Raw genomic sequence first — 12933 nt, forward strand, 5'->3', positions numbered from 1 at the left:
TTACTTTTACAGTGCAGTAGAAACAGGCTTCTGCTGAATACGTTACACATAGACTTGATGATTTTAATGGATTAATCAGCATGATACTAGTAACTTGTCGGTTTATACACATGTACATCCCTCTGTGCACAGCATCTCTACTGTAATTTATTTTGCATTTGAAAATGTCTAGAGTGTGTGTAAAAGAAGTCATGTCACGTGAGTGAAATGCCAAAGTAACCCCATTTGTACTGTAAGGTGCTATAAAGTTTTATATACTCTCTGAGGTGACTATTAAAATGATGAATATGGAAATTACTGTCATAAGTTGATGCCATGGTAACAAAATCATTTTTAGTATGCTGTACATAATTTTGTTACTGGGAGAAAAGCAGAAAGAAGAATCCGAGCATATTACACTCCAAGAATGTCCCAGCTCGACTTTGCAAGAGTTTCTGTAAATTAAAATGAAGATATATCATTCTAAACTTGTAGATATTGTAGAACATACATGTAGCAGACTACAGATGGAAGAAATTATTTTGAACTTAAACTTAACAAAATTTTACATGTTGTTTTATAAAGAACTATTCTTAATGTATGGAGGGCTATTATTGAAGACAGTAACAAATTTTACATATTGTGTTCCCAGAACTATTCTTAATGTATTTTTATTGAAGACTAACAAATTTTACGTACTGTTTTCTCAGAACTATTCTTAATGTATGGAGGGCCATCATTGAAGAAACTGGGAGGACTGCCAAGGCCAGATATGCTACTGCTGAGAAACTCACCACTGAAGTAGCTGATAATGCTAAAACAGTGAAAACACAGAAATCACAGTTGCATAAGAAGGTTAGTGTAGTGTGATACTTTACTTCAGATCACAATGACTGAAGCAAAGAAATCACAAATGAATACAAATATTCAAATACCATCAGCCATGAACCTATGAACTTGTCTTAGGCACACATCAGAAATAGAAATCTAGGTATGAAATACAGTTGTTTGATAGAACTATACAAGAAGTGGGCCCAGAACAAAAGAATGATCATATGGAATCCTTACTGAGAGCATTTTGGCGATGACCTGGGATTGAAAGAATTAACAAAGAAATGACTGGCATTATGAAACAAGGGAAAGTGATGCTGATTTTTGGAAATTCACAGTATTTCACACATTTCACACATTGAGAAACACCTGAAAACACTAGTGGGCTTTCAGAAGAAGATAAGTCATTGGTATGAAGCCTTTTCACAAAGCTTAACACTGAAACAAAGAAATCACATGTATTTTAAGAATGACTTACTTTAGATTTGGAACTTCACGCCTTAAATAGCTGATAATAGCAAACGGTTGAAACAAAGGAACCAGTTACATTTAACAATGGTTAAAACTAACGATTTTGATTTTCACATTGAAATAGATGGAAAAGAATAAACTTTTACAAACGAGGGTTCTTCTTTTTCTCTTCAAAATTTAAACTCTGCCTTTAGGGTACAATGTTATTTACTGAAAGAAATTACTTGCATTTATATGTAAAGCGGATTTTGGTTTTGGGACTTCACTGTGACCTGAGAACACCATAACTGTGAATACCAATACATACACATGAGTCTTGCAACAAACTTTGTCTGTGTTTACATGACAGCCACTTTCAAATAAAAACATCATTGTTTTCATTTAAATGTGCTTTCATGTGTTTATGCTATAGGCATATACTTTGTGTCTATTTCTAAACGGACTCCATTTCAAGTATTTTTGACCATCTACATGAAAACACCCAAGACAAAATAATTTGAATGCTATTGCACATGTGAAAACATGATGACACGATTTAAGTGCATAAGTTAAATCATAATGACGTGGTCATTCCTGAGGTCAGATATGTCCATTTTTGTCCTTTTCACAATGTACACGGACTCCCATTTCAAATGACAATGGATTGTTTTCAACACAATCTACATTTGCCAGTGTTTTCAAATTGTTCCGTTTTTGTGTGCATTTATGTTGTCTCCATGTAGGTGGTAGGTGCAAACTCAACAAAATAGTTGATTTGCATTACTTGCATGCACAAGGTCATTTTATTTTTAAACAAGTCAAAAATTATTGTTATTGCTGCAAAGGACAGCCCTGAAGGTTAAAAAACAGAACAATCAGTTTGTGTAGTGATGCATGATGAGACTCTCAGCACACATATACATTGTGTCTATTTCATAGCTCAGTGGACTGCCAACAATATGTAGTCATTGACAATAGATTACTGTGTTATCAAACAGTGTAGTGCTTCCCATATATATATACACATGTATAGGTCACTTCAGTTCTTGTATCTATGCCACTGACAGTCATCAAAATTTACTCAATTTTCAAATAGGTAGTTGACATTCTGAAGGATATTGCCCCAAGTCTTGTATGTGATAACAATACTACATTGAGTGACGCCTGTTAATATTCATTCCATCATTCTGGGATGTGTACGCTGACATCCCCAACCTTAATGTCAGTCCCATCCAGTTCTGCTTGAGTTGTAAAAGCAGGCTTTTAGATAAACAACAAATCATAGTGTTGTGTAGTCATGTGTTCCTAATACATATAATAGGTAGTGTATGTCTAGGATTTATTGATAGGGGTATTTAAAAGTTTCAATTTGCATAATAGTGAAAATTACATGTACATGTATTTTATTGTGTCTAAAGTGAATACACAATGTCCTTCATTGATCTATTCATAGATAATGCAGAAGCTTTTCCACTGTCTATGATTTAGTCCATGTTTTCAAAACTAGTAACAGAGGAGAACGTTTGGCTTGAAATCCCCCCCCAAAAAAAAAATTCAAAAAAAAAAAAATCAAAACAAAAAAATTCAAAACAAAAAGAACAAACTAGTAATAAATATTGGTGTTAAAAATTTGTATGAAATAAACTAAAAATATCCTATAACTTAAATTTCGCAAAGAATGTAACTTTTTTTAGTCGAAGATAATTTGATTTACTTTATACATTTACATGTACCATTTTATTTTTTATTGTTTACTACATGCAGAGAACAAACCTTACATTGAAAATTAAATCCTCCAGAAAAACAGAAAACGTGGAGTAGATTGTGGAGTTAAAAACCATCAGAGTAATTATAGATATCATAGAATTCATAGTTATTTAGAAAGCTAAACAAAAACGACTGTAGCAGATGTTAAATGGAAGTAGGAAATCTGAAATAATCCATATTTCTATGAAACACAGACACTGAGACAGACCGGATATTATTGCGTACAGTCCATTCAGTGCTAACAATACGATAACTACAGTGTAACAGGTTGTAGACTTTGTAAACAAACAGTAGTATTGGATTTTGACTGGTATTCACCTGCATATTCAGTATTTTTATTCAGGATGGTAAGCAAGTAAAATATTTAATTTACCTGAGTTCCGTGTTGTTTCACTGGGGTTTCCTACCAGTGTTTCTGTATTTATTAAGGGCGATAAACAGGTAAAATCTTCCTGAGTTCCCAAGTCATTTTACCTGGGTTCCCTACCAGTGTTTTTGCTTTAATTAAGTGGGGTAAACAGGTAAATCTACTCGAGTTCCCCAGTCATTTTCCCCACCAAAATTCTAATATGATGTATCAGAAATTATGGTAGTTTTACCAGATTGGCCCATTTCTGTTAACAGGGTTTCTAGACCTTAGCAAAAACACAGATATTTGTATGTAAAAAATGTCTTAGCTTTTGTAATACAATGTACTATACTTAAACATTTTGTGAATGTTCAATAGTCAGTCAGGTTTCATGTGGTAAAGTTACTGTAGAGGAATGTGAGACAGTGTTCATTAATTTAATGTATATTTTAATTCATATAGAGTCTGAGGCTGTATATGTCACAGATGTGACGAGAATAAATTGACTGATTTAAATACACAGGAATAAATTGTTTCAAATTACCAAATAACTCTTTATTTTCTTTCACATCTTAATTTGTTAGACATGATATAAACAAATTACAATAACGTTTTTGAGAAATGTACATCACAAATGTAACAAAATCAGGGAGAGAAGCATTACACAGTGAAGATTTCAGAATGTTACTTTCAGAATACGAGTGTCAAATTATGTAAGCCAGTGAATTGTGATGTATAGTACTACAACCAAGTGACACTGATTATTAGAGTAGACACATGGTATGATGTCATGAATGTTAAACACATACTACATGCATCATTCAAGGGGTTTCTTTAGAACTATGCTAGCTGCAACTGGAATGGTTTTTGAAACTGTTTTATTATATAAAATGACTTATTCATAATATTGTTCGTTATGAGATGTATTGAATCCCAGATTTATGTAGCAGTGCAATATACAAAATCATGAATCATAATTTCAGCTTATTATTTTACTGTTTATAGATTAAAGTAGGTCTCTAATTTACATGTACAGTGTCTAATTAGTGGTATTTTAATAATTGTCACTATGTTTTTGGCTGTCTGAAAAAAATAATAATTCAGTTACACCTAGTGTAGGTTTAACACAATATTAGTATGGTAGGTATTCAAATATAACACATATCCCCTTCAGAACTGTTGTGCACATTTAATGACACTGTGATACATACATACATACATACATACATACATACATACATACATACATACATACATACATACATACATACATACATACATACATACATACATACATACACACACACACACACACACACACACACACACACACACATACATACATACATACATACATACACACACACACACACACACACACACACACACACACACACATACACACACACACACACACACACACACACACACACACACACATACATACACACACACACACATACATACATACATACATACATACAAAAGAGTGTATTGTTACTACCTACTTGGGTGTTGATGGTAAATAAACTCTACTTGACTTCCTCCAGTAATTTATTAGTTTGACCTCTTATCCCACTCTGTGTTACTTTGGTCCAAAACTTAACAAATCACTGATATCATGTATGGTTTAATAGTTAAATGTGTTTTCGTTTTGTTTTTACAGTGTTCTGAAATTTTAAATGCATTACATGAAGAAGTAGACATGTCAATTCGTGATATGACGAAGTCTAAGAAGTCGTATATTGAAAATGAAACATTGGCTAAAGAAGTCCGAGAGAAGTCAGCAGATGCTGAAAACAAGTAGGTTCAAATATATTACCCTGATAATTAATCTTTCAGTTTACTATTAATAAAGATAGACACAAACTAAAACTATTGTGACAACATGTTGATACAACAGTGATGAGCTATTGAATGGTCTTTTGGTTTAATTATAGTCTCAGTAGGGAGGCATTGCAGAGTTTTAATTACAGAGTTCCACGAACTTGCAGTTTTATTGACAGAGTTCTACCAGAATAAACAATATCATGAGTTTATTTTCAGAAGCAGGAAGGATCCCTTTACTTCCTGTGGAAGTGTTACAGTTTTATATTTAGCAAGCTTGAAATAGGAAGTACACAAATACAAATACATTCTAGACAACACAAAGTCAGTTGATAAGGAAAACTGTTACTTAGCAGACTTTTAACTAAGACAGCTAGACATGTCAGTGAAAAATTGCTATTTAAAATTTATATAATACAAAAATGTCTGAATAAAAAGGTTTAATACGTTTATATGGATGTTGATTGATTTTACCAATTGGTTTGTAAGTTTATTTGTATATATGGTGACAGACTTTGTTGAAAGTAGTGTATAGATTTGATGAAAAAGTGTGTCATGGGAAAATTGGAATATATATACTCTGGCTACATCATGCCAGAACATAATGAAAATATAGCTAGACAGTTATACAGTGATATATAGCTGTGTAGTGAATATATAGATAGACAGATAGTCTTACAGCCATATACAAAATATAACTGTGTAGACTGGTGACAAAGACAGTTGTACAGCCATATAGCTGAATATACAGATAAACAGTTGTACAGCCACACTGATGTGTCGTAAATATATAGACAGACATAGTCCTGGTGATATAGCTGTGTAGACTAGTGAATATATAGATAGATAGACAGTTATATAGCCATATAGTATTTGACCTAAGAGGTGCAGTCAGCATTAGTAATATCTGTGTAACCAGTGATATTTGAATTTTATATCGCTCCACCAAAAGTTGCTGTATACAGTTAACAGATGCATTCTAGAGAGTAACAATACACTACTTTAATTTGAATCTGCATTGACTCTGCATTGACTCTGATGCATATTTTCGTTCAAACTTTTGGAGAAATTATAGGACTGTCATGTACAGTACAAGATAGTTGCTAGTTTAATGTTTAATATGTCTGTCTTTTTCTTTGTGTTTGTATGTTTTTATATTTTTTATGGGACATCTTGATGGCCTGAAATAAAGAAATAATAATAATATTAATAATATGGTTGTGTAGACTAGTGACCATATATATGGATAGATAGACATACAGCCACACATGTGTACGTAATATATAGATAAATATACATACATACATACATACATATGTACGTACACATGCACACACACACGCCCACACACACGCCCACACACACACACACAGACACATACATACATACATACATACATACATACATACATACATACATACATACATACATACATACATACATACATACATACATACATACATACATACATACATACATACATACATACATACATACATACATACATACATACATACATACATACATACATACATACATACATACATACATACATACATACATACATACATACATACATACATACATATAACTAGCTGTGTAGGATTATTACAGTTTTGTCAATAAGTCTCTCACTCTCTATTTTCCAGACTCAAAAGAGGAAGTGTAAAGATATTCCAGTCTAAAGCAGCACTGGAGAAGAATTGTGCCAAACTGGCAACCAAGAGGGATTTGTGCAATAGGAGGTCGACATTTGCTAGAAATGAATATATAATTAATACGAGTGCAGCCAATGCTCACCAAAAGAGATACTATTCTAAAGATATACCAGAGCTTATAGAAGTAAGTTAGTGTTTGTAAAGATATGCCTCTCATTATGATCGCCTACTTTCCTAGTCTAGACAAGATTACATTGTCCATACAATATTTATTACAGTAGTTACATGTAATGTAATGTGGTACTCAAGGTTAATTGTGATTTGGTAATCAGCCAGGCAGGGGTGTGACATTAATACAATGGACATACATGTACTGTACTTATTCTTGTAAAAACATTCTACTATGGAATCAACTTGTATTTGCGATTTACGTCATACAGTGAAGGATTTTGATTTACATGATGCCAGAGAGGAGGTCTTTGTGTGCACTTGATCCAGTTGTAAACCATGATAATTTCTTGTATTTGACAAAGATGTCTAAAGATGACAGTATTTACAATGCACTAGTATGGTTTCAGGAACTACTCTGGAAGTCGAGGTCAAGGTTTACTAAGATAGACACACAGTGAAACTATTGTTGTGATATATGTTGATATAAGCTATTGAATAGATGTTGGTTTAATTGTACTCTAAGTAGGTTGACATTTCTGATGACTGTCTATGACATTGCAGCATGACTTTTTTTTTTTGAGACTTCCAATGTTTACACTATCTTGATCACAGGGTGGTTAGATTTGCACAACAGAGGCACTGCTATCACCCACTTGTGTAAATTATCACATCAAACAACTGTTACAGTGTTTTTAGTTGGTGTCTATCTGACGTATGTGTCTATCTTAGTAAACCGAGACTTTGATTGCCAGAGTAGTGTGTTGTGTAATTTGCTGTGACAATACAGTAGTGTGTCTTGACCAGTTTCTCCCTTTATAGGTATGACTAGGTATTGATTTGCCATGCCCATTCACAGCTGGTCATAAAAGTTAGTCATGAAAACTAGTATCCGCATATTAACTATTACAAAATTACACATCTATTCCACTTCTCCTGGTCATACACAATTTGAAAAAACTAAACTAAAAATTGCCAATTTTGTGCCTCAAGTGTATTGTTTATTGTACTTTCTGAACAAAGTACATTAGATTTTGTCCCTTCTGATTTTATTCTTCTGTTTGTTTTCCTAAGTGACAGAACAAACAATTGATTACATAACTTTGATTGTGTTCCAATAAAAATACCAATAACATGGGTCTTTTCAACCACTTGAGGGCGCTGTTCACAACTCTACAACTCCCAAGACTTTTCCACCTCTGGCCTCAGTTCTTATTCGGGTCTGGCAGTCATAATATGCAATACTTTGTCAATATTTGTCAGATTATAGTTTAACTGAAGTTTATGTGTTCTTTTCTTTCTTCAGACACTAGACGGTAATGTATATAACAAATTTCAAGAGTATTTTCGTGCATTGAGTTCTTCAGAAGTAGCAACATCCACTTACACACAGAATTGTTTTAACAAGGTGCTAGCTGATGCTGATAAGGTGAGTTGACTGTAATACTAATAGATAGTCTAAAAGTACAAACAAGTGACAGGGAACATTTCAGTGTAACTATTCATTTGGACTCATTTCACATGTTTCTATGGCAACAGGTGTTGTGTTATACTTTAAGATAGATGGTACCTTTTACATTGTGAGATATTTTTGGCTTAGTAGTGATTCTTTTTGTTAGCACTAAGCAGTCATAAAATGTGTGCCCTCTAGTGACACAAAGAAAATAGTTGTGGATCAAAATGATAGAAATTGGGGTTTGTTGCGAGTCACCCCCACCCTACCCAACCCCAGTAGTAGGGGATAAGGGGACACTGTATATTACAAGTACATACATGTTATCTTTGTCTGCATCATAGATCTCCTAAGATAACAAGTAAATGTAAGGCCAAATAAAAAATATTTGTGTGTTTCCGATAACCTGAGGCTGACTGAACCTAGAAACATTTTTTAAAACAATAAAATAGGAAAAGATAAGAAATTCTGTGTCTTCTGTGACCTACATGCCAGCTGTTTTCTTTCCCCAGTGATATCAGTACATATTTCTTCAAACAATCAAAGAAGGGGTATTCTGACCAACATTTTGTTTGTTTTGGGTCGAAGCAATATTTTAAAAAATAAAAAAATTAAAACGATCAAATAAAATAAAATAAAATAGAATAAATCCCTACTAACCCTACTTTCTGAGGCCATGTTATCAGCTACACACAATTTTTTTTTTTTTTTTTTTTTTTGCTTAATGATACAGAAATATTTTGTTAAAAAATTTGATGTAATCTTGTCTATATGTTACACAGGTCAGCAGAAATTATGAATTACAATGTTTTCTGCAAGAGAACACCACGTTTACAGATATCCCATATTACATGTTTGAACCAGTTGATGGTGACCAGGTACGTGATATATTAGATTCTCTTGTAATTGAGTATATAACTACCTTGTATGTGTGTGACTACTTTTGTACCTAGATATGCTTGTGGCTACAAGTAACATAAATTCAACTCAAAGACACGAGGACAACTTAAAAAACTATCCTGTATAAATGAATATTAATATTATTATTATACTTTATTAATCATGAATGATGATTTGTGAATTTACTGTGGTTAATAAAAACTTGGACGTTAAATGAAATAAATGTATGTAAAATGTGAAAGTGCATCAGAAAACACTGCAAGCATGAGTGCAAATACTTGAGTACCCACAATATAATGCTTGCTGAAATGCTGAAATGGTTTCTGTTATTCTTACATATCTTTATCCAAGACAGCCAATATTTTTGTAAGAATGACACTATGCAATCATGGGCTTTCAGGTAAAATGAATGGTCGTGCCCTCATTTGCATAGAGGTATAAATACTCCTTTACAAACTACATTGTTGATCCCTGAAACTCACTATCAAACAGTACAGTCACAGTACCAACTATTAACTTATTTAAACAACACCTGGACAATCACTGGAAAAACTTAGATATCAAGTATAATTACAAAGCTAAATTCAAGCAGAACAGAATTCCAGACCAGACGGATCTGAATATATAGGCTGGAAAGCCTGCGTTCAGAAAACACCTAAGTAAACCTAAGTCAGTAATGCAATACTGCTTTTGGTATTGCCCTGCAGTGCAAATACTACTAGTATGCACATGCACCAGTGCAAATAATCCTTTAAGTACATGATATGTAATAATGTAATACTCATTTGCTGCTACTTGTGTCATAATAGTGTCATGTGTCTTTGATAATAGGTCAGTTCTCTATGTCTTGAAGAAAACCTCAATCTTCACTTCAACAAAGAGGCCAGAAAGTGGGCGACCAAAGTGGCCAGAGAAAACAAAGTTATTAAAGATTTAGAGAAGAAAATAGTTGGTGTACAGACACTTGTTACAACTACATTCAGAGTAAGTATAGAGATCTCAGTATATGTTGGCTGGGTTTACTGTTTGTGACTTGAAAACTAGTACTATGTTGAGCTGTGTTAGCACCCTCGCTCGGGTAATCACAGTCATCTGTTTTCAACAGACACTTACAACAAGTTCATTCAGGGTAGTTATTAACATAGGCTAGATTTTAGTACCCTTTCCATGTTAATACAGTCAAGCCTGGGTACTATGGACATAGATTAATATGTATACAAGCTAGCTACAGAATGTTGTAATTATGTGAGGAAATTTTGAGTGGAGCGTTGTTGTTAAAGTGGTAACGTGAATGCTCATTGTAAACAAGTCTTCATGTTACTAGCAACCAGAGAATGATCTATGTTGGCTACTCAGACCCTTGCAGAAGATTATCCTCTCAGTCACTATATTTCTGTCATCACAGAAATGTAACAGTGTTTATAGTGAGATTTGTGTAGACACGTTTTTTGTTTCAGGTTTTGTGATTTTCATAGTTACAGTAAACATTTGTGTTGGTGATTCAAATACATATAAGTATTTTGACAATATTATATTTGTTTATATTAAAGGCCTCTGAAAGTCAAGAAAATAGCCAACCATCAGAAGCTGAACAGAAGTTAGACGAACTGAAGAGCCATTTGAGAAAGTCAGAGACATCCAAACTTAAAGTAGAAGCTAAATTAGAATGTCTTCGTAGTACAGAAAGTAAGCAATAGCTCTCTTGTAAGGCAACTTTTATCACTTTTTTAACAACGGGGGGCATTCACACCTTCAAAGTCCTCAAAATTCAAATCAGGGTCATTCACGCCTTCAAAGTCCTCAAAATTCAAACCACTTGATAGTAATGGAAATTGTTTAAAATAATGTCTGTTGTGAAATTAACTACAGTTTACTTCTACAAAACTCATTGACCGTAAATGTTAGTTGACTGTGAAAACTCAACGAAGATCCTGGAATCTCCATGCACGACATCGAAGCAACTGAAAAGGAAACACTACTCCAGGAAATAAAGGAATTTTCATTAACTTTCGGTTCTGGAGAGTTATTACATGATTTTACATCACCTACATTACGTGTCATTTCAGCGAAACATCAAGTTGAAGTTGTCCCTCTTTTGGGGATCTTTGCTTTGGGTTACATTGCCTCATGGGAGTCAGTCAGTGTGATAAAAAATACTTGTGTATTGTCCCATGTAATGTAACATTGTTGTTGTTGTTGTTGTTGTTTACAGTTGATGTTGATGAATGGTTGAATAGTGCACAGGAAGCTGTGGCGCAAGAAGATGACTCTGTTAGTAGAACTGGAAGCCACACATCAAGTAACTCAGCAGGAAGCAGTGGAATTGGTGTTGTAAGTTGCCTTTATAATATTACTACTGTAACACGCTTGAATTATCATCAATTTTCCATTTCATTATTATTCTGGTAATCAAGACGTTGCCAAGAATTTAGAACTGACTTCCAAGAATTTAGGAATGACTTCCAAGAATTTAGGACTGACTTCCAAGAATTTAGGAATGACTTCCAAGAATTTAGGACTGACTTCCAAGTATTTAGGACTGACTTCCAAGAATTTAGGACTGACTTCCAAGAATTTAGGACTGACTTCCAAGAATTTAGGACTGACTTCCAAGAATTTAGGAATGACTTCCAAGAATTTAGGACTGACTTCCAAGAATTTTCTTAACTCTGAGTAGACATTTTCATTAGTTATGTTTCATTATTGTTTTATTTCTTCTATTATTTTCAGAATGAAGATTTGAATCGTTCAGATTCGTTCACTGAGGCAGATAACACATTAAATGACAGTTTTGATGACACTTTTGATGCAAGTACTGACGGTGATAGGATCTCACCAATGCCACCTACATCAGATAAACAACAGTACCCTGTACAATGTGTTGCACTCTATGATTACGAGGTATGTTCACCTACAGCTAATCTTGTATTAAGACTACTAAGGTCTGTGCTTGGATGGTTGACAAACAAAAGCCAAGGATGCTAGAACCTCTGACGTGCAGCTCCAGGTCTCAGTAGCACCTTTGGAACTATACAAGCTATGGTCACTTTTAAAGTGAACAGAAATAATTACCCAAGGGTCTAACAGCTAGACTAATCTACAACACAAACATTAGTACTCCACTGTTTTGCATGTGTGTATATATATGTATATGTGTGAGTGTTGGTGCATGTGTGCACATGTGTATGTGCATGTGTATGTGTATGAGAGAGTGTGTTTAAATATACCTTTGTATGTCTAGTTAATTAGTGTACAATGCCACTACTGTACATGTTTTACATGTATGCATCTTTGTGTTAATATAAGCTGTCTGTGGTAAATTCAAGTGATTTGTTCATCCACATTACTACACAAGAAGTCTCTAGGGGGCACACTTTATTCAAAGAATACATTCTATTGTACTTGACAGGCTCAACGAGAGGACGAACTGAGTATCAAACAGAGTGAGAATCTTGAGATTATAGAGGAATCAGAAGGTGACGGCTGGGTTAGGGTAAGTAATGCTATAGCAGACGATATCTATGTACGGGTGTGTTGATGAAGGTATATGT

At 33.8% G+C, this 12933-nt stretch overlaps 1 protein-coding gene across 1 annotated transcript in view; it reads left to right on the plus strand.

The window, feature by feature from the left end:
* The window catches only part of LOC144438491 (F-BAR and double SH3 domains protein 2-like), a 34049-nt gene that overhangs the window by 12373 nt on the left and 8743 nt on the right, over positions 1 to 12933 (plus strand). The window contains exons 5-14 of the mRNA XM_078127528.1: positions 690 to 834; positions 5043 to 5179; positions 6853 to 7045; positions 8336 to 8458; positions 9265 to 9360; positions 10214 to 10366; positions 10933 to 11068; positions 11595 to 11713; positions 12113 to 12283; positions 12792 to 12875. Coding sequence (XP_077983654.1) covers positions 690 to 834; positions 5043 to 5179; positions 6853 to 7045; positions 8336 to 8458; positions 9265 to 9360; positions 10214 to 10366; positions 10933 to 11068; positions 11595 to 11713; positions 12113 to 12283; positions 12792 to 12875 — 1357 coding nt within the window. The remainder of the gene's footprint in view (positions 1 to 689; positions 835 to 5042; positions 5180 to 6852; positions 7046 to 8335; positions 8459 to 9264; positions 9361 to 10213; positions 10367 to 10932; positions 11069 to 11594; positions 11714 to 12112; positions 12284 to 12791; positions 12876 to 12933) is intronic.

This window comes from Glandiceps talaboti, chromosome 8 (assembly GCF_964340395.1).
Source record: "Glandiceps talaboti chromosome 8, keGlaTala1.1, whole genome shotgun sequence".
NCBI lineage: Eukaryota > Metazoa > Hemichordata > Enteropneusta > Spengelidae > Glandiceps > Glandiceps talaboti.